This window comes from Urocampus carinirostris, chromosome 10 (assembly GCF_059441175.1).
Source record: "Urocampus carinirostris isolate Australia breed hairy pipefish chromosome 10, RoL_Ucar_1.0, whole genome shotgun sequence".
NCBI classification, from domain to species: Eukaryota; Metazoa; Chordata; class Actinopteri; order Syngnathiformes; family Syngnathidae; genus Urocampus; species Urocampus carinirostris.
The window spans coordinates 2,923,590-2,951,424 of NC_142358.1; the positions used below are offsets into that span (position 1 = coordinate 2,923,590).

Consider the following 27,835-nt stretch of genomic DNA (forward strand, 5'->3'; position numbering starts at 1 on the left):
CATTCTATATTGTATCTACAGCACGCTAAGAACCTTGACATTCTATTGGTTAATATCTCGTGCATCCATTCAATATGGTTGGAGTAAAGTGTAAAGAAAAGGCGAACCGTTTATTTTAAATGAAAGTGGAATAATAGAGCTTGATGCGGTTGAGAAAATGGTGGGAACACTTCTTTGCAGCCACTTTTTACCACGGAGGACCTCTTGAAACGCATCTTCCAAAGTAAGTTAAATTCAACTTTATTTATCTTTATAGAGCATATTATTCTATGAAATGTAAAGTTTTTAGTACAAGACAATACAGGTTACTTATGCAAGCCTTAAACATACTTATACAAACCTTAAACATACAAAATATAGCACTGATGTAACTTACGAACAAATTAAACGATCGTACGTAAGTAGGGCAGCGTCTGTACAGAAGATACAGTAGATCCATTTGATAACAAACAAACAAGACTTGATCAAAGTTTTCTTTCTTTTATAGAAACATGTTGTGTAACTGTTATTTGGGGTGAGTGTCAAAATAGTATGCCTAGTCACGTAGTTAAAACCGGATCAAAATGGTGACAGCCTTGACATCTCAATAGACTCATGATGGAAAAAACAGCTGCCTTTCTCGCATGGAAAAGGAGAAGCCGGCCGCTCTTCCCCCGCTGACGGACAAATGATAGATCTCTTTAGGTTTAGGGCGAGCCTTTAATTTGAGTTTTGAGTAATAGTACGACTTCACCCTCTTTGGCTTGCATCTTCCAAGCAAATCGCAAGCCGATCATCGTTTTGGGGAGCCACGCCCGGCTCATTGCCGCCCAGCCAAGCGTATCATCAGCTGAGTTCCCCCTTAGGGCAGCTCCACTGTTTTTTTTCAGTTGGGGGAAAAAATCAAAATTGCACTGTCATTGGATAAGGTGGCTCACCTTTTCAGAAAGCACAAATAATGGTATTTAGAGAAAATGAGGTAGCAGGGCTAGCTACCAACCCATACCATCATGTTCCTGACATATTCACACATCTAACTAAATCGTCTAGTGTACCTGACTTGAGTCCACACGATCTGTACCATTATATTGTAATTGGGAGTATTCCAATCTTCATCAAAGGGGTATGATAAAATGCCAGATTGGGCTTAGAACCTTGTCGGTTCGCACAGCCCACCGCACAGCAAAAAAATCACCATCGTGAAAAGTGGTGGTTGTATTTGTCGATCGTGGTTATTGATATTTGTTTCCACTCAACTGTTCATTCAAATGCTTTCCGCTAAGGGGCCTTAGCTGCCCATCGTGGCTCTCATCCTGCCAGGGATTGCAACATGACGTCACATGCAAAGGGTCAATACTCAAGTATAAAAACAAAACTGATTGATTTTCGCCTGTGAAGATAACAACGATTGTAGTCCGCTGAAAGGAGCTAAGTGAATATTTTGCCTGGTAACACCTGAGATTGTTGAGGCAAATGCTTTGCTAATAGTAAATGTTTTGCCTGTTAACACCTCAGATTTTGCTGGCTAATGCTATGCTAGCAACAAACAAGAAAGTTTGGGTAAGGACGATATTCATACTTGAACACGAAAACAAAACTGATCGATTTTAGTTTGAAAAGATAGCAACAATTGGTGGTCCTCAGACAGTAGTTAAGTAATATATTGCCTCACACTGTTTGGATCGTTTATAATACATCATAGTCACTATCTCCACAGGTATTATTATTCAAAATGAAACTGGATAGGGTTTTTGTCATAGATCTTTAATCAGGCACTTGAGCTCACAACAATCTTCCAGAAGTGAAACCGTTCCATACAAAAAGACACAAAAAAGCCATGCAGTCAATTAGTGTCAAAAATTTTAACAATTCAAACAAAGCTGTCAAGCTCTATCGAATAGCATGTCTTAAAAAGATCAATGTTGGGGAATTTTGACAGACAACTACCGTGTTTTCACGACTAAAAGTGCACATAAAAGTATGTGATTTTTTTTAAAATGGTGCACCCTATGTGTATGTGTAGTGTTGTTTTAAGGCGGGCGTAATAGAAATCACCATGAGAATGTTAGAAGGGAAAGTACGGGAGTTTTTTTTAACCTCTAGAAGGCGCTAAATAATACACAATGTTGCTTAAAATTAGGGGTGTCAAACTGATTTTAGTTTGGGGGCCACGGGATAGAAAAAGCATTCTTAAGAGGGCCTAGTAGATTAGAGAAAAGGAGAGAAAAGGAGAGAGAGAGAGAGAGAGAGAGAGAGAGAGAGAGAGAGTGAATTGGTCTGCATTTATATAGCGCTTTTCAAGTCAATGACGGCAGAAACAAACAAAGGCAGTGAGGGAAAGAAAAGAAAAGAAAAGAAAAGAAAAAAAGAAAAAAAGAAAGAAAGGAAAAAAGGAAAAAGAAGAAAAAAAGAAAAGAAAAAAAGAAAAAGAAATAAAGAATAAAGGAAAGAAAGAAAGAAAAAGAGAAAGGAAGGGATGAAATACATTAGGAGAGAGAATTTTAGAGACAAAGAGAGAAAATAAAATTAATAAAGAGAGAGAGAACACACAAGGAAAGAAAGTTAGACAGAGAAAGGAAGAAAAAGAGAAAGAGAGAAAGGCAGAGAGGGACAAAAAAGTGATGGAGGAAGAGAGAAAGTAAATTAGTACAAGATAAAAGAAAAAAGAAAGAAGACATACAGCCAAGGTTACCTTGGGAGTCACGCCTGGCTTTCGTCACATTCAGTGGACATGCTCTTTTGCGTCTCTCAGCATTGTCTTGCGGGCCACATCAAATGATGTGGCGATCCATGTTTGTCCCGCGGGCCATACGTCTTGACACGTGTGCTTTAAATAAAGCCCATTTAAACTTAGTTTTGCTCCTGTTCTATTTCGAAACCTTCTGCTTGTAATGCTTGTGTGTTGTATTTGTAAGGGGTGGATAGTAGAGGACACCATGAGAATGTTATAGGTTGAAGTGTGTTAGGTCACATCGAGTCATGTTTTTTTGTATAGCCCTTAAGCACAAGGCGTCTCAAAAGCTGCACAGACCACAGATGATCACAAACCAGAGACTATTATTACACCTTCCTCTGATCTAAAAGGTGCACTTTATGTGTGTGTGTGTTAATTGCAGCAAAAACAGACTGCGCCTTTGAGTACAGTGCGCTTCAGGGTTGTGAAAATACAGTTAACAAAATATCCCGGCGATAAAGGATTTCCACAAGTTTGAAACTTCGTCAAGTATATTGAAATGGCTTTTTGGCATTTGTCTGGTGAATTATAGTTAAGAATGAAAACAATTGTCGTGGTTATAACATTTATTGATGTTATTTGTCCTTTAATAAAACTAAACATAAAAAAAGAAGATCTTTTTACCTTGGAGGCAATTCTTTGGGTCTAGTGTGACATTAATAGTTGTTCTCCCTGAACTCCTTTCATAATATTTTATGGATTGAAGCAGTAAGGCAATTTATGATAAATAAAAGTCGAATGCAAGCGCTTCACATTCACCTTTTTTTGCGGCGTAGTCTTTTTACAAGCAGAAGTCATCAGCGATAAAATTCTATTTACAAGGATCTGCAACAACACCCATAAATTTGTAAAAAAAACACCATCAAGAGTTAAGGTACAAACTACAAATATACAAATACAGACATAATAAGTTTTCTCAACGACACTTGAATGTCATATTAGAGAATAGAAAAATATAGACAATGCTTTTCTACAAAATATAAACATCATGTTTGAACAAAGCCACTTTTGTTTTAATGTACTGTAATCCCATGCTACTTCACGATCCATTATCCCTAAACGCATATGGATGCGAGCAGGAACATGCAGAGCACAATTTTTTCAGGCCTAGCGGCTCTTTTTGCTGTTCAGTCTAACAAAGAGCGAACAGCACTTGTGCAGCTGTGGTCCATTATTCACGATGATTATATTGCTACGAGTCAAAAATGAACTGCGCCCGTGCGGCTGAAATCCATTTTTCAAGATCACACATTGCAGAACACATTTTTGTTGGGCCTGGCTGTTCTTTTTGGCTAGTCTGTCAACAAAAGTGAACTGCACTTTTTAGTTGCAATCCAATATCTCCGATTGTATATTCTGCTAGCCGGCGTGGCAGAACCATTTTTATCAGGTCTTGTAGCTATATATTTTTTCTAATTACTGTATTTCCATCTAAAATAAATGCACCCATGTGACCACAGTCCATTATTCCCGATCGGATATTGCTGCAAGCGAGAAACAACATAAGGCACTTTTGTCAGGAGGAGTGCTTTTCTGGCCCCCCTGAACTGAAATGCATGGATGTTGCCCGGGATCTATTATCCTCTGGGCAACTGTTGTTCGGGTTGGAAGGGTGCATTTTTTTCCCGGTTCAGGCCACTAAAAATGGCATTGTATAATGAACTGAGCTGTTTTTGTCCTGGATCCATTATCCCAGTCATATGAGAGTGGGGAAATATGAGAGCACAGTGTTGCAGCTTTTTTTTTTTCTTTGCATTCTTTAAGCCTAGAATTAAATGCACCTGTGCAGCCGTGATCCATTATTCCCAGTTTACTATTACTGCAAGCATGGGCCGGCAGAACCACGCTACTTATCAGATTTTCGAATATCATGGGAGGTTCAGATCTCCATAAACTGCAATAAACGAGGGATTACAGTACAATTGTATCATAGACAATAAAGTTTGGGATTGGCCCTTTTCAAATTTTCATCAACCAGCACTGCCCTGTTGCGGAACGTAAAGTAAAAACAGAATAAATTGTCTGTAAAGTTCAAATCCTCAGTTCACTGTCGTCAACTAGATTGCGCTCGGTAGCGCTGATGATAGAAGCCGACGGGCCCTGCGAGACGCTGAATGGCGTCACGGCAGGGGATCGCGCCGCCAGCGGCGATAAGGACGGGGAAAAGCTGGGTGACATGGCCGATGAGCAGATGGATCCATCGCTGCTCAGGGGGGACCTCCGGAAAGTGGACAAGTGGGGATATGTCCTCCCTGCCGCAGGCTTGGGTGGGACGGTCTTTGCGCTGGGATGCGCCACCGAGGTGATGAGTGGAGGTGGGTCGATCCTGGACTCCGCTTTTTTGCGATGGAAGGAACGACGAGGGTGAGGGAGGGCCGTTTCGTCTTTTAATCGAGCAATCTCGGTGAAGACACTGGCTAAGGGCTGAAACTGGGGACACCAGTTAAGAAGATAATCCCAGTTATAGCTGCCCCTCAGTTCCTCGTCGCTGGCCACGATGGCGGTCAAGGAGCCTTCAACGCTTGGCTTCCCGTCTTCAGGGAAGTTGTAGTCTTTATGTAGGGAGACGCTGAGACTGCGCCCCACACCCACGTAGCCGACCCCTTCATCTCGATAGATGGGCACCTGCCCGGCGAGGAGGGTACCATTTAGGCTGCCCGATTTCTTCCCTTTGAACCAATCAACGGACGGATCGCAAGAAATGTCGGAGAGTTGGTCAGCGTCCTGTTGGATCCCTGAATCGGGACCCCGAGCTGAGATGCGTTCTTGCATGGAAGAGGAGATACTAGACACTCGAGGGTATTCGTTGATCATCCTAATCTCGTCGTCCTCCGCCGCCTCCGCTTCCGCCGAGCCACGTCCACTGGAGTGGGAGGGATCTAGGGAGCCTCCCCGAGTATAAGGCCCCCCACTGCCACTGCTGTTGCTGCTGCTTTGGTCAACAGTGTACCCTGGTAAGGTCTGGTGGTATATAATCTCATTTGCAGCTATTTTAGTCTCTTCAAACTTGTGCAGAAGAGTCGCTGACGCTTTGGTTCTTCTGTGTCTTTTTTGTTCTTTCCTCTGGCGCTTCAGTTTGATGAAAAATAGCGCCACAGCCACAACACAAAGCATAATGATTGTTCCGAGCGAGACGGCGATAACACACACAAGCAGTAAGTTGAAGTCGGTGGCGAGGCCGAAAGAGGTGTGGCTCACGTCCACCGTCACTTTGGTGGCTGCCGTTCGTGAAGTCTCCAAAGGGCTTCGGGCCGTTAGGTCGAGCGTCATGAGCCGAACTTCTCTTTTTGATCGGCCCACGTGTCTGCTATAGCTGTCCATCTTTAAAGAGATGGCCCCGGTAGATGCATTGACATCAAAATAAGGTGAACCTCCGGGGAGTCCATAGAGGATGATCCCGTCCAGGCCTCCGTCTTCATCTCGGGCTTGCACTCTCCCGATGATCTGACCTTTCTTTGCGTCCTTTGGCACTGAGAATGAGTACTCTTGCGAGGTAAAAACCGGATCGTACTCGTCTTCCCCAGAGACGTATATTTGCACGGTGACCGTCGCAGAATAGTTGCTGGCATCCATGGCTATGACGAGAAAATTGAAGGAGTTGACTTTTTCAAAGTCAAAACTGGAATGGCTTCGCACTTCTCCTGATGTTTGGTTGATGAAGAAGGCTACCTTTTCATTTTGAGACTCTTCCACTAAGTAATATCGTAACTTTCCAAAGATCCCCCTGTCATTATCGATGGCATGGAGCCTGGTCACTAACGCATTTATGGGCTGGTTCTCCCTAATACAAGCAGTGACATGACTGAGCGGAAAGAAAGGTGAATGGTCGTTTAAGTCGTTGATGTTAACGCGAACTGAAGCAAACGCAAAGTGTCCCAAGCCATCTGTAGCCCGGACAACAACCGTGTGGGTGAGTTGGCTTTCACTTCCCAAAGGTCGCTTTAACTTCAATGTCCCTGTCCACTGGTCCACCTGGAAAAGGCCCATCCTATTCCCTGAGCTTATCGAGTACAGTACTGCCCCATTGGGTGCAGAATCGGGATCCGTAGCGGACAAGTGAAGCACTTCAGTACCTGCGACAGCGCTTTCGCTCAAGGCCACGGTGTATTCTCCTCGTCCAAAAGCTGGAGGGTTGTCATTAACATCCGTAACGCTGATTAGAATTGGCATGCTAGAGCTACGCTGGGGGATTCCACGATCCGATACCACCACAGTCAGGTTATAACTTGACACAGATTCGAAATCCAATTCCTCTACCAGGATCAGGCTTCCGACTGTCTGAAATCCTTGACCTTCCAAGAAATGGACACTGCTCTCAATCTGGAAGACATTTCCGACATTGCCACTAGCAATGGCAAAGTCGAAACCGCGGTTGTCACGTGACAGATCTCCATCTGCCGCCTCCAGGGTCAGGACTGTGGCGCCGGTGAATTCGTCCTCCGACACAAAGGCTTGGTATTCGGATTGGTGAAAGATAGGGGCGTTGTCATTGACGTCAGACACTTGGACTTGGACAGTGGCGACGGAAGACAGGGAAGGAGTTCCCTGGTCTCGAGCCTCAACAACTACAAGAATGGTAGGGTTTTCATCATCAAATTTGTTTTTGTTGTTGATGAACAGAGTGCCTATGAGGAAATGGAAATCAGTTGGAAATAGTTTGCAAACACCAAGTTAGAATTGTGCCAAAATGATTACCATTGCTTGGGTCAATGAAAAATACACTGCTAGTGGATGACATGATCCGATAGGAAATTTTTCCATTGTCCCCGGAGTCTGAGTCAGTGGCTGTTACGGTGATAAGAGCGCTGCCTTCTGGAAAGTGTTCTGGTATGGTCACCTGTGGAATTTCAAACCATATTATAAACAATCCAATTTACATTCTTAAAACCGTGCAATAGGAGCCATGCCTGATATAAATCCTGGGTAAAAGCTGGCGTGTTGTCGTTGACATCTTCCACCAGAACGGTCAGATTGGCTTCGCTTTGATGTTGAGAATCCGAAGACCGGACAGTCAGTGTGTACCATGTCCTCTCCTCGTAGTCCAGTTCTTTTGTCAGGGACACGCCACCCCTGTAGCAGTGGATCCCAAACACGCCCTTACTGTCACCATCCAGGTAGAGCGTGTAGGAAAGGGCCGGGCCAGTATCCACATCGTTTGCCGTCACTTGACTGATAACCGTGCCGATTAATGTGTCTGGAAATGAAACAAGATTTGGATCTAAGGCAGGCAGATAATTTTTTTGTTATCCTTCGCACTTAAGTCCTAAATTCTTCTGAGAAACGTTTCAAAATTTGAAAACTTGCAGTTGCCCATTTTCCTAGCGCAAGTTATTACTGATTGTTAGCTTTCAACTATAGCCAGGAATAAACAGTTTTTGTTCAATTTATTAATTTTCAACACAGTAAACCCTCGGGATACAAGATTTACTTGTTCTAAGTTGTGGATTCCAATGGGAAATTGCTACATTATATAGCGGGGGATAGTAACCACTTGTATTGAATAGCTAATGTGTTTCAAACCCTTATTGCATAGTGCGGAACATGTTGTAAAGAGGGACTGAAAAACCTTTCCTTCCACATTGTAAAGTGAAAATTGTCGTAAGGCTGGGTTGTTTTCTTCCGTAGATCGACTGTACTATTTTAATAGTCAAGTTTTAGTGTTGAGGACAAGCTTATCCAAGCTGGACAAGAAAAACTATGCCTTAGACCACACGTGTCAAACTCCCGGCCCGCGGGCCACGTCCGGCCCACCGAGACCATTTTACATTATTGTTATTAATGCACTGTCAATATGAACAACGCCATCTCATCCCTGGACATCATATTCTGACGTTTTAGTCACTGTAACTATTCCTTCATATATGACAAATACTATACTACATACCAGGGTTTGGGAACCTATGGCCCGCGGGCCAGATATGACTCTTTCTATGAGTGCATATGGCTCAGAGACATATTTAATTGCATGCATATTTTCTCCATCTCATTCACAACTTGAGCCATTGATCCTGTTCAGATACACGCAAAGCAAACCAAAGCTGAATTTCAAAGGAGTACTTTTCAGAATAAATAGGGCACGTTTTCACTACAATTTACAGTCAAGGTGTCACACAAAAAAAACTTGTTTCGGCTGTACAACGCTAAAGAATCCTTTATATAAAAGCTCACTATATAATCTGTGTTCAGTGTTCAGATAGTTTTTGATGAATCCACGGAATAAATTGTAAATACGCCAAAAAAACGGAAGAGAACTTAAAGTTATTTGATTGGGTGAGTGGGAGGGATGGGTGGAGCTATGCAAAAAGTGCAAGCACTCCCTCCCATCTCTGGCCCTACTCCGTCTGCGCCAAAGGTAAGCACATCTGGCTCCCTGTTCTCAGAATGTTGTGACGTTTTAACAAAATAATTTGTGTAGCATTTTCATATTTCAACTTTTGACAGGAGATATATTAAGGAGAGCAAAATCTTTTGGGATATTTAAGTTTTTTTTAATATATACATTGACATAGGAGCAAAGGAATTTGAATGTTATTTTAATGTTAAGTTGTTTAAGTTAAGTTCTAAGTTGTATAATTTAACAAGATATTTTATTTACAGCAAAATAATAAAAACTGTATAAGTGATTTAAGGTTTAAATTAAATATTCTTGTCTGTTTTTATTCATACTTATGCTCCAAAAACATTCAGTTTAAGTGTGTTCAAAAATGTTTATCCTGGTTGGCCCGCGACCTTAAGTGTGTTTTGAATTTTGGCCCCTTGTGCAATTGAGTTTGACATCCCTGCCTTAGACCGTCAGCAGAGCTATCAATAAACTTCCATTGACCCGAATCCACAACATTGATTTTGCTCTCTTAAATGTAATTGTAGCGAGTAAAACACAAAACCTGATTTCTCTGAAGCAATTCTGGTTGCCACGCTCAAAAGACGTTTTTATAATTGAGCCAGACGTGCAAGTCGAGCCAGAACCTCCTCAAGAATAGCTTTTCAGATATTGTAAGTCCTGTAATCATAGCCTCAGTACACCAAAAAACATTCTTGCTTTGCAGAATGAATAACAAATAAAATTTTTTGGCCGATCTTAAACGCTAATTTGTTGCCACCAAGCTGGCTCAAGTACCCTCTGGCAATCTGATCTCCCTTGGCAAAGGAATCGTAGGACTGTTGTCATTGAGATCGATGACGATCACGGTTAGAGTAGCAGAACCGGCCAGCCTCGGGGTTCCGCGGTCCGTCGCCGTGACGACAAGCCTAGTAAAAGCCAAAATTATACTTTCAGAATCTTGACAGATATGTTTAGGTTCAGTACAAGAAAACAAAGACCGACTTTGTTTGAGTCCAGATCTCTCGGTCCATGATGGCGGCGGTTCTGATGCTGCCACTCAGCCGGTCGATCTTGAACAGTCCGCTCATTGACGAAGACCTGATGGAGTATGTCACCTGGCCATTTGGTCCCTGGTCCAGATCGTTTGCTGCAACCTAAGTGAAGATGGAATAAATGTGCAAACCCCCAAAAGACGTTTTAGCGTAACTGGATCTGGTGAGTTATTTTGCCAACAAACTCTAAAGTAAAATAAGTTGGACTCACTTCCAAGATTGAATGCATTCAACGGAAGTGCTGAGAATACAACCATTCATGACTGTGCCTCACTGAAACAATCCAGGCCGCTAAAGTGTTAAGAGAGTTTCTATTCTGCTCCATAACTTCACACTTAAAAAACAGTCAACCACAAAAAAACTCCAAGAAAGTACGATATCCACCTTTTTCATGGCCAAATTCAAGCACTTTTCAAGCACTTTTTCACAATTTTTCAATTTTTCCATTACCTTCAAAGGACGAAATTTAGCGGCGATCAAAAGAACATTTATTATTGTTGTTGACTTTAATGACTAAAATAAAGATGCTATCTTGCTGCTGGCATATACATTGTGCTAATTTAAAATGTTTCTATAATCTATGATATTTTTGTGTCAATGGGCTGCTATAAACAGACATGAATTCTTCCATTATGCTTCAACAATGCACTCGCAATGTCACACTTGTACAAACACAAAAAGAGCTTTCTAGGATCTGGCTATTAATTGAGTTCAATACGTAAGACAAAAAGAAAGAAAGTACTGTATGTATAAAAAGAAAAATGAGCCAAATTTGGACTCATTTTATGATATCGATTGTTCAGAAGCAATGTGCATTCAGTCCTACAGACTGCTGACCTTTTGCTTTTCGTTTTACTTATATTTATCGTGTGTTTTTCCGAGGATTTGTGTTTTTTTAAAATAAATATGTAATTTTATATATATATATATATATATATATATATATATATATATAAAATTACATATATTTATATTGGATCGTTTATTTATAGCACTTAAGAATTAATATATATCATTTTTATTGTTTTGCATTTTCAGATATGTTGTGTTGTTGGACGACTTTAAATTTGATCAGTGTGTAAAAAGGTAAGATTGCTTTGTATTTGACACAATTTTTTTGTAGAAACGTTAATATTTTAATTCATATGTCATGTGTTTTCCAAGGATCCCCTGCAAAACACACGTAATGACTAATTACTAAATAATTTGGTGAATAATGTTTTAATATTATTGATATCATATCAGTAAAAAAACTAAGAGCCTGCTCTTATCAGTGGGCCAAGAATTTTCCTGACCTTGAAAACAAAACTTTAAAATTCAAGCATTTTTAAAGATTTCAAGCACCACTACGAACCCTGTATACTGTACCTGAATAATGGGAGAATCGTGAGCTTGCGCCTCTTGGATGTAGGCTACATAGTTCTGGAGCTGGAAACGAGGCAGGTTGTCGTTGACGTCCTGCAGGATCAAGTTGACCGCCATGTAGGAGCTGGAGGAGCCGGTCTCAGCTTTCACAACAAGGCGGAGTTTGGGGGTCTCTTCGTAGTCTAGGACTTCTGATTTTTGTACCCAGATTTCACCTGGTACGTAGAAAAAAGGGTAAATTTCGGCACATTTTTACAGCATACGCCAGGATTATCTCCTCTCACCAGTATTGGCGTTGATTCCAAAAGACTGCAATCTATTTCCACTGAAAATACTGTAGTGGACTCTGTTTTGAGAGCCATCTGGGTACTGGGCTTGGGTTTGGGTTATCACTGTGCCTGTACCAGAAACATGTGCAATGGGTTTTTGTTCTGAATGCATTCTGAAAGCTACCATGAACTTAACTGGGGCTATGAGTTATGCAGACTGGTTAAACGAGAACATCTATAAGCGGCAAAAAGGGTATTTTTTTGTCCCCTTTATTCTGCATTTTTCCCACTATACGGCAACAACAACAAATTATTTGACATGCCCAAAAACTACAGATACCATTTATACTATAAGATAATATTCAACCTTTGTGGTGTTTGTGTGACTTAAGCATCTCGAGATGCCTGCCTGCTTTTGGTTTGCATCACAGCATCATAAAAGTGCAGACATGCTATTGGCTAAACTACCTCCCACAATAGCTTTCTCTTCATTCACTTCTCACAGTCTTGTCTTTGCTAGTTGACAATACAAAGTGGTATTTTCGATACTGTATTTCTCTTTGACGGCTTGCAGGGATTGTAAGGGGAATAGCAAAAACATGATAACCACATTAACGAAGCTTGCAATGACCAAAAAATAAGAAGAAGGCATAGCATTGTTACGCTTGCAAAGGTAATGGCCCATAAAAAAATCAACGAGCGGAACTATTCGTGATGGAATGAGCCAATTATAGCAAAGAAGCATTCAAAGGGTAGGGCAATCCTCGCAAAAGTATTTTTTTAACAATCAGTTTAATTTTTGCCTAATCCCTCTTTGAATCTACGCGCTACTCCACTATACCAGCTCAAGTGGTGAACAACTATAGGTAAGTAAAATGTCCTTTTTTACATGAATATGTATACATAATGTTATTTAATCATATACACACATATTGCATATTAGTACTTACTTAGTATACCTTTTGTTATTATAATGTTTTTATCTGTTGTAGAGGAGGTTCAGAACTCATTTGATAATTAGGATAGGTTTCTATCCCCCATCACAAATCGTGTAAATATAAAAATACATCTTTTAAATCCTACTTTGTTCTTGAAAAAAAGCTTAGTTTAATTAAGGGTTAATAAAAAAATAAATACTGTTATTTTTAAAAAAAATGTCATATTTTGTTTAAGACAACTGTGCATTGACATTTTCCACCTCTTGCACCGGGGGCGCTGTGGTCCACTTAAACCTTATTTCAAGTCTTTTTGATAATTACAGTAAATGCTTCTGAAAAACACATGACGGTGTAATCGCCTTGGATTTTCTCCATTGATAGGATTTTTTTGAACTCAGTCCAAAATTTATCATACAACATTGAAATAAAATCCCACCCCAAAGAAACCTACAACAGTTGGGCAAAAATGCAGTTCAACATCATACGTGAAAAAATAAAAAGCAGTATACTTAACTGGAAGTGTGGTGCAATCAGGGTTTGTACACCTTTTACATGGCCAAAATCAAGCACTTTCCAAACATTTTCAAGGCCATTTTTTTCACATTTTTTCCAGTGCCTTCAAAGGAAGCATTCTAGCACCAATTAAAAGAGCGTTATTTTTGTTGTTGACTTTGACTATAATAAAGTTGCTATCTTTCTGCTAGCACATACTTTGTGCTATTTTGAGCTGTTTTTGGGCTGCTTTAAACTGACATTAAATCTGCCATTCTGCTTAAACAATAGTTACATTACCCTTTTTTACAAACACGGGAAGGTGCTATAGGTGGTGGGTAAAAATCAAGTTCATTACGGAAGACCATAAAACAAAATAAAGTACTGTATGTATAAAAAGAAGAAAATGAGCCGAATTTGGACTTCATTTAATAATGTTGATTCCTCCGAAGTAGAGTGCATTTAATGTTTCAATCTTAGAGACTGCTGTTTTTTTGCTTTTTGTTCTACTTGTTTTAATTTACTTTATTGTTTATCTTATGGTTCAGATCCTACCTCTCAGATTGGACGCACTGTGTTAAATATGGTGAAATGACATCTGAGCCCTTTAGTGTTACCTGTGCTGTTCCGCAGGGTTCAGCACTTGGCCCCCTTCTTTTCATCATTTAGATAATTTCATTAGATGATATCATTCGCAAGTATAATATCAGTTTTGATTGCTATGCAGATGACACTCCACTATATCTTCCGATGGAGGAATCTGCCACACTAAACTGTGGAAATTTGGAGGCCTGCCTCACTGAGATAAAAGAATGGATGTCACTCAACTTCTTGCGCCTTAACAGTAAAAAGACCAAAATGCTAGTTATTGGTCCATCTAAAGCACCATAATGAGCAGGTGTGTGAGCAACTGCCAAAAAACATGGCAATGGCAACACTTTCAAGTATTTTCAGGCACTAAACCCAAAATTCAAGCATTTTGCTAACCTTAAAAAACAAAACATTAAAACGCAAGCATTTTCAGGGATTTCAAAGCACCCGCACGAACCCTGTGCAATGCATTACAGAAATTTTGCCAGAAAACCCATTATCTCCTTTACCTTTGACAGCGTTCTCCTGCAGACTGACGTCTCTGGAATTGCGAGAGAATCGAATCCCCCTGTAAATCTGCTCCTTAATATAAACGATGACCACACCCAAGGAGGACTGAGCAGGATTGCCCTGGTCCATAGCCTGGACGATTAATGTCCTCTGGTTTTGTGTCAAAGTCTGCAGTTTCTCAGTAGCCTGAATGGCTCCCGTCAGGGAATTGATTGTAAAACCCCTCACGACATTAGCGAAACGGTAGAAAACAGAACCGTTGGCTCCAAAGTCCTTGTCCTCAGCTCTCATGGTGGCTAGAACTCTTTGGGTGGAAACTCCACTGACGGAAATGTTTAAAATGAGCGGGTCTTGAACAAAAAAAGGGGCATTGTCATTGACATCCTGAATGTAGACGGTAACCCGAGCTGTGGCATTTCGCGGGTTGGACGGCGAGGAATCGGAGGCAAACACATCAAAAGTATATGAAGCGGTCCGTTCCCGGTCCAAAAGTGCAGCCGTAATAATCCGACCCGTGTTCTGATCGATAATGAACATGCTTTTGGAGCCCTGGCCCAGGAAGTACACAACCCGGCGGTTGGGACCTTCGTCCAGGTCTGTAGCTTTCACGTCCAGGACCAAAGAACCAATGGGGACGTCTTCTGAGACGTCAGCCGTGTAGCTTTCGCTGGTGAATTGTGGGCTGTGGTCGTTTATGTCCATGACGGTAATCTCCACGGTGGCAGTGCTGCTGCAGGGAGGGTGGCCTTCGTCCTGGGCAGATACCGTCAGAATGTACCTGGATCGCTTTTCTCTATCTAAGGGTCCAGAAGTGGACAGGGCACCGGACTGGGCGTCCAGATGGAAATCCCCTGCTGTGTCTCCGGCTGCAAAGACAGCAAAGTTAAGTGTAAACCCAGTTAAAAAGTGATTTAGAAATTAGTAGATAAAATAATTTTACATATCTATCTGTCTGTCTGTCCGTCTGTATACCCGAGTAGGAGGTGGCAAGAGTCAAGAACACGCTCACATTCACCAAACCTTAATTCCACTTCCGCGCTTTTCCCAAACAGACACAGAACATTAAGCCCACAGCACAACAAGGGGTGAGTTGCTGTGCAATGCAACCCATCATCATAAGAGAGCCCCGACAGCATACACTGGTTTACCCCCCGCTGCATTATATAGTTTAATAGTACCCGGGGCCCCCCACTGGCCCAAGCAGGCCACCCGGGAGCCCAGGCTTGCCAGTTCGAGCTGCATCGATTTCAGTTTTTCTTAACTATCCTTCGCCATTCACTTCTATCTCTAGCACACTGTCTTGCATCCATTAAATGAATCGACCTCACATCCAGAGCAAGTTTCACCCCATCCATTAAACATATTTAGGCCTTTCTCTCAATCTTTTCCCCACCACTTCTGCGCTAGATACCTTCTTCATTACACAGCTTCCATCCATTGTTTCCATATGTCCATTGTCCAAATCATCTCAGGACGATTTCATCAACTCTCTTAGAAAGCTTTCTCACTACACTAGTTATTCTCCTTCGTTCCTCTTTTATAAATCTATCCACTTGTGTCACTCCGCAAATAATATTGAAATTCAATAGGAAACACATTGTAGTTATTATTTGATCATATAAATGATCAAATAAAATAATTTATGATTTCTTATTCCCTTTCTCAACAGAATTAGGTAAGAAAAGACGTCAAAGACGTCATAGACATCATAGTAAGAACTGATTGCATGTCTTTTGACGTTGCTTGCTGCGAGAAGAAACAGATGAACAAGACATTTCCTGGAAAAAACAAATCCCTCCTTTTCTTTATGTACTCTACCTGTGATGGTGTGAGTCACGATTGATTAAAAAAACCCAGATGAGTTTTGGCCAGGTTATTTCCCTCCCAAGAAAATTCCTCAAGTTCTTGGACAATTGGAAATCTCGATGAGTCGAGTAGCAAGCTACCCCATATCAAGAATCCAAGAAAGATCTGATTCAACTTGGCGCTTCACATCAAGGTTGAGGTAGGAATCGGTTTGTTCCTTTGACCATGACTGTCGGCTCATGAATTTTGAAAACCCAGAAATACTCACATATTTGTGATTCCCCTGAATTGGAAATTGGAATTGTGTTTTCCTCTCTTATATGATGAAACTTCTTGTCATAAAATTTGTATTGTAATTGAAAATGGAACTGTTTTATTGTGTGATTTGACATGACACTGATTTAGGTTAATTCAAAAACCCTATCAATGCGCATACATGTACATTTAGCGATTAATGATAGGTTATCATTTGAAATTAGAGTAGATGGACGGTCATTAGACGGTAATAAATAGAACATGTTAGTAAAACAAGACAAACAAAATTTAGGATTCCTTAAACCAATTAGGAGCGTTATTTTACGACAATTTATGTTCAATGTTTTTTATCGTGTTGTTCATAAATTTGTCGAATTTTGTTCAAATTAATTTTGACTCTAGTGTTTGATGTAATGAGGCAATTAAAGCAATGTCGATTACTTTTATTACTCGTTAAAACAAGAACTAGCCCAGTAGCTTTTATTCCCTATGACTAATTGCATAGGTCAGAGGTCCCCCACGTGGTGCCCGCGGACACTCGGGTGCCCCCGTAAGGACAGTTGAGATGCCTGTGGAACTGTTCTATTGTGTTATTTCTCCCACTTAAAATCATGGAGGGGTCTTAAATTTTCATCGTAGGTGCATGTCCACTGTGAGAGGGATACACTAAAAAGAAAAGTCCAGAAATCACAATGCATAATTTTTAAAATATATTATGTGTGTCATACAGCTGCAAGTACGTACAGTATTTGAACACCTGTGTAACATCTAGAATTCTGACCCAGAAAGACCGGTCAGTCCACCCATTACAAGTACACCTGCACTCCATGTATCATCCTGAATCAGATGCACCTGTTTAAGGTCGTTAGCCCCATAAAGACACCTGCCCACCCAATACAATCAGTGAGACTTGAACTTGTAACATGGCGAAGACCAAAGAGCTGTCCAAAGACACCAGAGACAAAATTGTAGAAGCATTATTTTATTTTTGTTAATTTATTAAATGTCTTTTTTTATTCACGGTACTTATTTTTAAAAAAAAGGTAAATATAGTAAAGTAAGGAAAATATGAAAAAAGTTTTTTATTTTTGTTGAAAAAAGAGAACATATATATATAGAACATATATACAACATATAGTCAAATAAGAAAAATAACTACGTAAACATTTTTCAATAGAATATAGTATATATACTGGTATATATATATATATATATATACATACATACAGTTAAGAAAATACGTATTTGTACACCCTGCTATTTTTCTCCCACTAAGAAATCATGGAGGGATCTGAAATTTTCATAGTAGGGGAATGTCCGCTGTGAGAGCGATAAACTAAAAAGGAGAATTCAGAAATCGCATGATTTAAAAAAAAATAAATTGTGTGATACAGCTCAAAATGTGTATTTGAACACTTGTGTATCATCTACAATTCTGGCCCAGAAAGACCTGTTAGTCCGCCCGTTAGAAGTCCACCTGCATTCCATGTATCATCCTGAATCAGATGCATCTGTTTGAGGTCGTAAGCTGCATAAAGACACCTGCCCACCCAATACAATCAATAAGACTTGAACTTGTAACATAGCGAAGACCAAAGAGCTGTCCAAAGACACCAGAGACAAAATTGTACACCTGCACGAGGCTGAAAAGGGCTACGGAGCAATTGCCAAGCAGCTTGGTGAAAAAAGGTCCACAGTTGGAGCAATCATTAGAAAATGGAAGAAGCTAAACATGACGATCAAGGGAAATCAGAGAGGAGACCCATGCAAGATATCACCTCGTGGGATCTCAATGATTCTAAGAAAGGTGAGGAATCAGCCCAAAACTACACAACAGGAGTTGGTCAATGACCTAAAAAACGCTGGGACCAACGTTTCCAAGTTTACTGTAGGTAATATACTAAGATGTAATGGTTTGAAATCATGCACGGCACGAAAGGTTCCCTTGCTTCAAACAGCACATGTCAAGGCCCGTCTTAAGTTTGAATATGGCCATTTGGATGATACAGAGGAGTCACGGGTGAAGTTTTGTGGTCAAATGAGACCAAAATAGAACTTTTTGGTCATAATTCCACTAATCGTGTTTGTGGGAAGAAGAATGAAGAAGAGTAGCCCTACTGCGAAGAATGGGGGTGGTAGCATCATGCTTTGGGGGTGTTTTTTTGCACATGACACAGGACGAGTGGAGTGCATTAAAAAGAGGATGACTGGGGCCATGTATTGTGAGATTATGGGGAACAACCTCCTTCCCTCAGTCAGAGCATTGAAGATGGGTCGTGGCTGGGTCTTCCAACACAACAACCACCCGAAGAACACAGCCAGGACAACCGCCGAGTGGTTTCGTAAAAAGCATATCAAGGTTCTAGCATGGCGCAGCCAGTCTCCAGACCTAAACCCAATCGAAAATCTTTGGAGGGAGCTCAAACTCCGTGTTTGTCAGCGACAGCCCAAAAACCCAACTGATCTAGTGAATATCTGTGTGGAGGAGTGGGCCAAGATCCCTTCTAACCCTAACCCTAACCTGGTGAAAGACTACAGGAAACGTTTGTAATAGCAAACAAAAGCTACTGTGCCAAATATTAACATTCATTTTCTAATGTTTCCAAATACTTATATCACAAAAAGAAATCGTTAAAAAAACACACATTGTGATTTCTGGATTTTTCTTTTTAGTTTATCCCTCTCACAGTGGACATGCACCTACGATGAAAATTTCAGACCCCTCCTGTGATTGCCCTATTTGGAACACCTGTGGCAACTTGATTGGCGCCAATAGCCCGGATAAGCTGGTTGGTGGCCACACCATTCTTAAGCCCCGACTTCAGTTCAAACTTTGTCAGATAGTTGTTGTTGTTTTTCACTCAGTGAGCGTTCCCGTCCGACTTCGTCCCTGTTATAACCTGTTTCCTGACTGATTCCCGTTTTTCGAGCCGTTTCTGAACCTGACTACGCCTGTTTTGCCTGCCGCCTGCCTGCGACCACTATTACGAACTTTACATCGCCTCTGATCTCCAGCCCAGGTCAAACGACTTGCCATTCCCGCCTGTCTTCTTCCGACACGGAAGTGTCATTCCCGCCTTGCTCGTTCCCGCTCTCAGCCAGTCTTCGGATCAAGCAATCAAGCAAGCCTTACTCTCACTCTCTTTCAATAAAATCTGAGAAACGCATGCAATTGAGTCCTGTGTTCGTTCTGGTCTGTGACACCCTCCATGATTTCTAAGTGGGAGAAGTAGCAAAATATCAGGGTGTCTCATCTCATCTCGTTAGCTGCACCGCTTATCCTCAGTAGGATCGCAGGGGTGCTGGAGTCCATCCCAGGCATTTTCGGGCAATGGGCAGGGGACACCCTGAACTGGTTGCCAGCCAATCGCAGGGCACACAGGGACAGACGACTCGCTCGCTCATTCACACCTAGGGACAATTTGGACCGGCCAATCCACCTGAAATGCATGTCTTTGGAATGTGGGAGGAAACCAGAGTGCCCGGAGGAAATCCACGCAAGCACGGGGAGAACATATAAACTCCGCACAGTAAGTCCGGTAGCTGGATTTGAACCCACACAGGAGGTTCCCAAGACCTTAGAACTGTGCCGCACACGCCGCCGTGCTGCCAATATCAGGGTGTTTAAATACTTATTTTCTTCACTGTATACATATATTTAATTTATTTTTAATCACATTTTGGTCCAGTTGAAATCTCCCTCTGAAAAACAATAAGTCACAATAATTATTGATGATCAAATCAAACAATTTTGAGTCCCGTAATTTGAGGAAAATAAACTTAAAATGGGCAATATTTTTTGCAACAATTTAAGATTCGGTTGAGCATTCTTATATTGTTGAAAATTATGAAAAATCGTTAAAATAAGCATGATTAACTAATTTGTCAGATCATTTATTGTTTTTTTTTTTTAATTTGAATAAGAAAGATAATAGTTATAAATGAGCAACATTTTAAGCTTTATACCGTACATAGCAATTTTGGTAAGATTTTATTTTATGATTATTGAAATAGAAAAAGAGGTAAAAATACAGTAAAATAAGAAACATAAGGAGGAAAATATTTTGTTAAGTGGGAAAGACTTGTGTTTTTTGTTTTTGTGATTGCATTAGAGTTAAAAATGGAATTGTCTTCATTTAAGCATCCTTACTTATAATTCTGTATGTCACCTTCCCATTTCTTCCAGCATCTTGGTCGGTGGCTCGCAGTGTGAAAAGCAGGCGAGCTTCAGTGTTTTCTGGCACTTCAGTGCTATAGTACCGCCGACCAAAGACGGGTGCGTTGTCGTTCTCGTCCAAGACACGGACCTTCACACTTGTTTTGGCGTAATTGGGGGGGATGCCACCATCTTTTGCGTAAACTGCGAAAAAAAGGCCACAATTAAGGACGTTCTAGGTGATTGACGGCAGCGATTAGAAATGGAGTCGACCTGTCACTCGGAGCGATTTGAAAGAGAAATCAGGCCATTGCTGTCTAATAGCTCCAAAGTGTTTTGGTTGTGTCTACTTGCGCTGCCTTTGATCAGCACCACAAAGGAGACAGATTTTGTCTACAATTTCTTTCCAGGTTTTTTAACAACAGTGTTGGGCATGTTTCTTTAAACAAGTAATAAGTTAAAGATACTCACTACTTCTTTCAAAATATAACTAAGTTAGTAAGTGAATATAGTAAAACTAAGTACTTATCATCGAACATAACTATTTCCGTTTTATTTTGGTATGTGAGAGAATTAACATTTTCAAAGCAGTGTTTGTGTCAGTTGAATAGAGAAGAACACACAGTGGTATAGAACCTTGTGCTATTTATTGCAAGTCGTCAGCAACAGTTTTATCCTCCACTTGAGGAGCAACAAAAATAAACAGCAAACAATATGATAAAATAACAATCAGCTTGTACATGAACACGAACAAAAACGTACGTAAACACACACAAGATCGTACATAAACAATCAAAACCTACATAGACACTTAAGTGAACAGTTAAAACGTAAGTAAACATGCATGAAAACATAGTAAACATGCACTCAAACGTGTGTAAACATGCATGAAAACGTAGCTATTCACGCATGAAAACGTGCAAGACATGCACAAGTGTTCATAAACACGCAGGAAAACATATGTAAACACACAAAAACAGATGTAAAATGCACAAAAAATATATAAGAATGCACAAAAGCGTTCATTATTATGCACAAAAATGTATGTGAACACACAAAACAAACAAACACAAAAATACATAAACACACACAAAAACATAGTAAACACGTACAGAAACGTATGTAAACAAGCACGAAAACTAATGTAAACAAGCACGAAATCGTAAGTAAAACACGCAAAAAAACATGTTAGGACTTGCAAAAACGTACGTAGACTAACACAGAACCTACATTAACACACAATCTGTACGCAAATGCACATAAAAACTGTCATGATTGCCGATCTAAGGCACCTGTGACTGCCCAATTGGCGCCAACAGCCCTGAGAGCTGATTGGCTAATAGACTCTTATTAAACCCCCGGCTTTCAAGAGAACCGTGTCAGATCGTTGCAAACCGATGCTCCCAGCTCCGCAAGCTCTTACTTTCAGACACTTTTCCTGGCCTGTTTTTCTCTGCCTGATACCCGTTGCCAACCTGTTTCCGGACCTGACTCTGCCCTGTTCTGTCTTCCCGACATCCGACCTGTTTTGCCCCGCTCCTGCCTGACACCTGTTGCCGACCTTGTTTCCGAACTTGATACCGTCCTTGCTCTCCCGTCCCGGCTAACGCCTAGTATTCCTGCAAATCTACCACCATCCTAGCTCAACACGGAAGTGCCACTTCCGCGTCTCCAGCCACCTGCTTACCCTTGTCCTTCAACCATCGGATCGTGGAAGCAAGCCCTACTCTGTCGCCGCTTCTCACTCCAAAACTTTTTCGAAGCTCAGATACTTTTTCTGATCTTTCTTTTGCCCTTCTGTTTTGGACTGTGGGTACTGTGGTTGATGTAACCTGAACCATCGTTTCACCTAATCAATCAAACCCCAATCCTAACTTAGCCCACGGGCTAACGCCGGTAGCTTAAACATACCAGCTGTCACTGCACCGGCCTCTCTCCCTCGTCATGGCGTGCCAAAACCTCGCCGCCTTTGGATTATTCCTGATACTCCTGACGTTCTGCCATCATCCAGCGACAGGATTGCTCCACTATTCTGTCGCGGATCTTCTCCGGATCCGGTGGATTGCACTGGGGCCTCCGCCACTTGAGCTGCTCCACCATCCTGACATCGCTCGCCTGCCTCGACGCCGCTACATTCACCGCGGGTCGCGCAGACACGTCGAGTATAAAAACCTCGGCTCAATCACCTCAACCTGGTCCACATCTCGACGCCCTCCCATAAACTGCGGCCGTAGCGCTAACTGCCATGGATTAGCCCGCCTAGCTAGGTCGGCTAACAGCACTGCCGCCGTCAAACAAGACACCTCCGCCGTCAACCAAGACACCTCCGCCGTCAACTTTGGATTACTGAACGTCCGCTCACTCAGGAACAAGGGCCACCTCATCCAAGACGTCCTCGCCGAACAAAAACGATTTGTTCGAGGAAAGATTTGTTCTATTAACAAAATATCATTGTACATCTGTTTTGGGGAACGGTTTGGTCCGAGCTCAGTATAAGTAAGGAACACTTTAAATTTGCATGAGAGTACTTCAATACATGACTACTTCAATTTTTCAGGGCATCGAGGTAGAAAAATATTACACATTCCTATTTGTCAAAACACACAAGCCGGCAGAGCACATTTTTGTCAAGCCTGGTGCCAGTTGTTTGCTGTTCTGTCAACCAAAAAGTGCATTCCACACATGTGACCATGATCTATTATCCCTGATCATATATTGCTTCGAGCAAGAACCAGGAGGGTGCATGTCTCTTGGACCTGGTGGCTTTTTTTTGCTGTCACTGTACTTCCACATAGAATGAACTGCACTCGTGCGGCCGTTGATTGATTATCCCCGATCCCATATTGGCATTCTGTCGGGAGGTGTGCCGTTCATTCCTGCTTAAAATTAAATGCACGGTTGTAATCCCAATCCATTATCCTCAGTCAACTATTGCCCAAAGCAAGGGCTGGCAGAGCTTATGTTTGTACATGAAGGAAATAGATAAAAAATGGTGCTATGAAAACACAGAAAAGGAGGCGCATCCCTTGCCTCATATCAAAAGCATGTTCCCCTTAAAACGGGTGCCAGACACCAGATTCAGATTCAGATCTACTTTATTGTCATTCTAGTACACGTGTATACAGAACGAAATGTCGATGCATCTGACCCCCACAGTTTCCTTGAATGTACAGATATAAATAAAGTTGTATTGTATTTTGGACACACCCATCATGCCTGTCCTGAGTAATCAAGGCACTCCAGTTGGCCCACACATCACTGTTAAAACATTGTATCAAACATTCAAATTAAGAACTAGAATATGCATCCGGTGAAATAAAGATGTAAGAAGTTTGCGCTAGTGCGATGAATGTGTCAGATGTCACAACTGAAGACTGTCAGTAAATATTGTTACCCAAAATCAAAAACCTACACCCCTTTGCTTGCATTAAAAATAATTGCAGGAACTACAGCATGCTGATGCACATGAGTGATAGACTTTTACAAAGAAAAGCATTGAAGCTACAATATGCAACGTCTCTTTTGTTCGAGTTCACGGGCTAGATTGTTGTTCTGCTTGCAGAGCCTGTTCAGATAAAAATGTCGTACTTAGTGGTACATGTGCTTGATTTATTCATTTGTTTTATAATATTTTTATTCTATTGTTTTTTAAAGCACTTGAATTTTTGTTGATTATTTCAATTTACTTTTAAATTAAATGTATTTTTTTTCGTTGATTAGATAAACTTTGATAATTTGATGATCTGATTAGTTGTTTAAAAAAATAATAAATGCGACTTTGCTACAGTTACTCAGTACTTTTTTCACCATGTACTTTTTTACTTTTACTCGAGTAAGTATTTGGGTGACTACTTTGACCTCTACTTGAGAAATATCATTCTGAAGTAACAGTACTTTTACTTGAGTAACATTTTTGGCTACTACATCCACATCTGGTACTGATGTATCACAGTATGTTCGTAACTCATGGGTCTCCAACCTTTTTCAGACTAAGAAGTACTTTTTGTTAGTAATTAGCGCAAAACATCATCTTAACTAATTGGCTTACTACATAGCTTGAAAGGTAGCTTGAAAGTTAGCTAGAAAAGTATACAGGTAAAAAACTAAAATGAAGCTATATGGCTAGCTAAGAATCAATAGCCAGATAGAAAGTAAAAAAATAGATAGGTAGCTAGAAAAGAGGCCAAAACTTAGCTTGATAACTAGGAAAAAAGTAATGTGTTAGCTAGATAGTATTCAAAAAGAAGAAGCTAGCTATGTCACAGTAGCCATGGCGCCCAATTGGCCCCACCGGTGTGGCGTCAGCTTCTGTCAGGGTTGCCATGGCGCACAATTGGACCCGCCTGTGTGGCGCCAGCTGCAGCTTGTTGACAGATTGGCTCCCTGTCAGTATTTAAACTCTGTCTTGTAAGTCCCCCTTTGTCAGTCCGTCTGAGAATCTCCGTTTTTACACGGCATGCCCTTTTTCGCCTGTCCTGTGTTTTTGCTCCTGTTTTTCTCCCGCTACGATCTGTTTGATCTTGACCACGTCTGTTCTCCTGTTCCGCATAACGACCCATTTTCTGATATCGACCAGCATTTTTGCTCTTCTAATGACCCGTTTTTTCCGTTCCCGACATCGCCACAGAAGTCCCACTTCCGCGTCTGAGCAACCTACTCCCTGCGACCAGCGATCTCCGGATCGTGTGTGCACTCCTTTCCCTTCTTCCCAATAAAGCTGTGAGAAACATTACGCGAGTGGGTCCTGTCTCCGTTCTGGTCCTGACAAGTTAAATATCTGGGGAAGACAGCTAGCTACAAAACTAAAAAGGTAGCCGGATAGCTAGACAAAAAAGGTACATTATTTGCTCATTCACTTTATGAAACCCATTAATCTGAATTTAGTTTGTTGTATTTCCTGTCAGATAAATCAGTTAAAAGATGATTACATATATTTGTTTAATACACAAATCAATGGTTATTTTTGGAAGTGGGGTTAAATAAACTCAGTCAACCAGTAAAAAAATAATTTTACTGGAAAATCACATTGACCTAGCACTGGTGAGCTATTATCAGAACAGGTCTGCAGGCACCTCATTTGCACTAAAGGGGCATCCTGGTGCCTAACGGCACCACATTGGAGACCCCGGATGTAAATGGACTTTTGCTTACAAAGCGTGCCGAACAGTCCTGTTGTCAACCTTTTGAGATTCTATCAATTTGTCTTGTAAAATACCTAAGTAAGTCAAACTTCTAAGTCAACGACTTGTACAGATTGCACCTCATTATTATGTCTGCATGGTTGGGTAGGGTTACTTTAACTGGATTACTTTCAATTACTTTTGGATTACTCTAATACCAAATATGCTAATAAAAGACGAAAGAAACTAAATTTGAATAAAATTACTAAAGGCTTGGGGAGTAGCGGAATACATGGATTGGCAAAAATGATGTTTGGCAAGCTGTTTGGATTTATTTTCATTTTGTTTCTGTCGCGTTTTATGTTAGTTTTGCCGGAGATCAAAGAGATCAAAGCCAGGAGAGAAAGCTTACCACGTGTTGTGAGTCATAATTTTATTCATATTTAGTTTCTTTTGTCTTTTACAGTAATCCCCCGGTTATCGCGGTTAATGGGGACCAAAACCACCCGCGAAAAGTGAAAATCTTTCATGCTTAAAAAATTATTATTATTTTTTTTAATTTTTTTTATTTTATTATTATTGTTTTTTAGACCTGCGAAGCTCTGAAGCCGCGAACGTGGAACCACGAAGTAGTGACGCCCCTTCAAAAATGCTTGAAAAATTCGTTTTTTTTTGTTTGTTTTTTAAAATTATTTTATTTTATTATTATTTTTTTTTTTAGACCCGCAAAGCTCTGAACCCGCGAACGTGGAACCGCGAAGTAGCGAGGTCCCACTGTATTAGGATATTTGGTATTGGAGTAATCCAAAAGTAATTGAAAGTAATCCAGTTAAAGTAACCCAACCCTGTATGTCTGCCCATAAAATTATTTTTCCTAATTCCTCACCTGTCAGGGTGTAGTACTCTCGCTGTTCCCTATCAAGCGTCCTTGCGGTGCTAACGACGCCAGTTAGCGGATCGATGGTGAAATCGTCCGACGATACTCCGCTGTATGTCACTTTCCCGTTGGATCCTGATGGATAAACAAACACATTTGCTCTGATTAAAAGGAGACACATAGAAGCGTAATTACTCATTTTCGCTCGATTGATTATTTCCTTCCTTGAGCGTCTTAGCGTGTTAACTTCCCCAGTGTGTTCACACTTGGAACACTAGTCTCGTTTATGTCGCTAATTGCTTTTGGATAGAGTGTTTGGACACTTGGGATACAACATAAATCCTTTCATAGGTGGGGATAGCAAAGTAATGTGGAAACCTGTGCTACTTAACTATTGCATATCAAACAGTCGGTATCCCAGATTAAAAAAACAATATATAATAAGTACAACTTATGTGTAATATAAAGGTGAAGGAATAAACTACATAATAGTGACACAATTAAAAGAAAATGAAATTGTATTTACTTTAAGTTTGATGTAACTTGAGCTCGCACAGTGCTGTTAGTGGGTGGCTGTATAAGTGGCTGGGATACAACATGATCCGTTCTCAGATGGAGATTGCAGTGAAATTGCCACATAGCGAGGGATAGAAACCGATGCTACTTAAATAATGCATATCAATCCGGCGGATTTCTACATAAAAACAATAAAATAAAAAATAGTATGCAGAAAGTACTACTAATGTGTATTATAAGTGCAAAGGAGATTATAAAATGAGATATATTCAAAAGAAAATGAAAATAATTTTTAGTGTGATGTGATTTGAGCTGGTACAGTGGAGTTAGTGGGTGAATGCAATGAAGACTCCCAACGTAGAATTAAAACTGATTTCGTCATATCCTTGGAAGATTTTCTTGATTTGTTCACCTCCTTATTTTAATAAAAGTCCAGATTGTCGATTAAAACTTAGCAAGGGTAGCGATTCATGGACCTTATTCATATTTCTTGATAATCGTAAGCTTATTTCACAAATGTTGTTTTTTCTCTCTCTTTAACATCACTGCTAGCCTTGAAACCCATAGCAAATAAATACATGACAAAAAAAAATGTAAAGTATTGCCAACTCACAAAGTAGCAAAGATCGAGAATACAGTATTGTATAGCTGAAGAAGTCACATACGATTCTGAACTAAATCAAGAGGTAAAGGCGTTATTCGAGGTAATTTGGCTAATACTATATCAGTATTTTTTTATGATGCCGGGACGCAAATCAATAGTAGACCAGCATTTTATATGATGCCGGCCATCTACTAGGCATCTTAACTTGTCATATGCACTGATCCCGGCAAAGTTTGAATTTCATTTATT

General features: G+C 40.7%; 1 protein-coding gene across 1 annotated transcript in view; it reads right to left on the reverse strand.

Annotated features, from left to right (window-relative positions):
* Positions 1-1,747: 1,747 nt before the first annotated feature.
* The window catches only part of LOC148357495 (protocadherin-16-like), a 187,571-nt gene continuing 161,483 nt past the window's right edge, over positions 1,748-27,835 (reverse strand). The window contains exons 12-21 of the mRNA XM_088345483.1: positions 26,476-26,601; positions 20,464-20,673; positions 14,252-15,118; positions 11,737-11,850; positions 11,456-11,667; positions 10,038-10,189; positions 9,831-9,961; positions 7,621-7,907; positions 7,409-7,550; positions 1,748-7,338 (exon numbers count right to left, since the gene is read on the reverse strand). Of these exons, the coding sequence (XP_088201609.1) occupies positions 4,745-7,338; positions 7,409-7,550; positions 7,621-7,907; positions 9,831-9,961; positions 10,038-10,189; positions 11,456-11,667; positions 11,737-11,850; positions 14,252-15,118; positions 20,464-20,673; positions 26,476-26,601 (4,835 nt within the window). The 3' untranslated portion in view covers positions 1,748-4,744. The remainder of the gene's footprint in view (positions 7,339-7,408; positions 7,551-7,620; positions 7,908-9,830; positions 9,962-10,037; positions 10,190-11,455; positions 11,668-11,736; positions 11,851-14,251; positions 15,119-20,463; positions 20,674-26,475; positions 26,602-27,835) is intronic.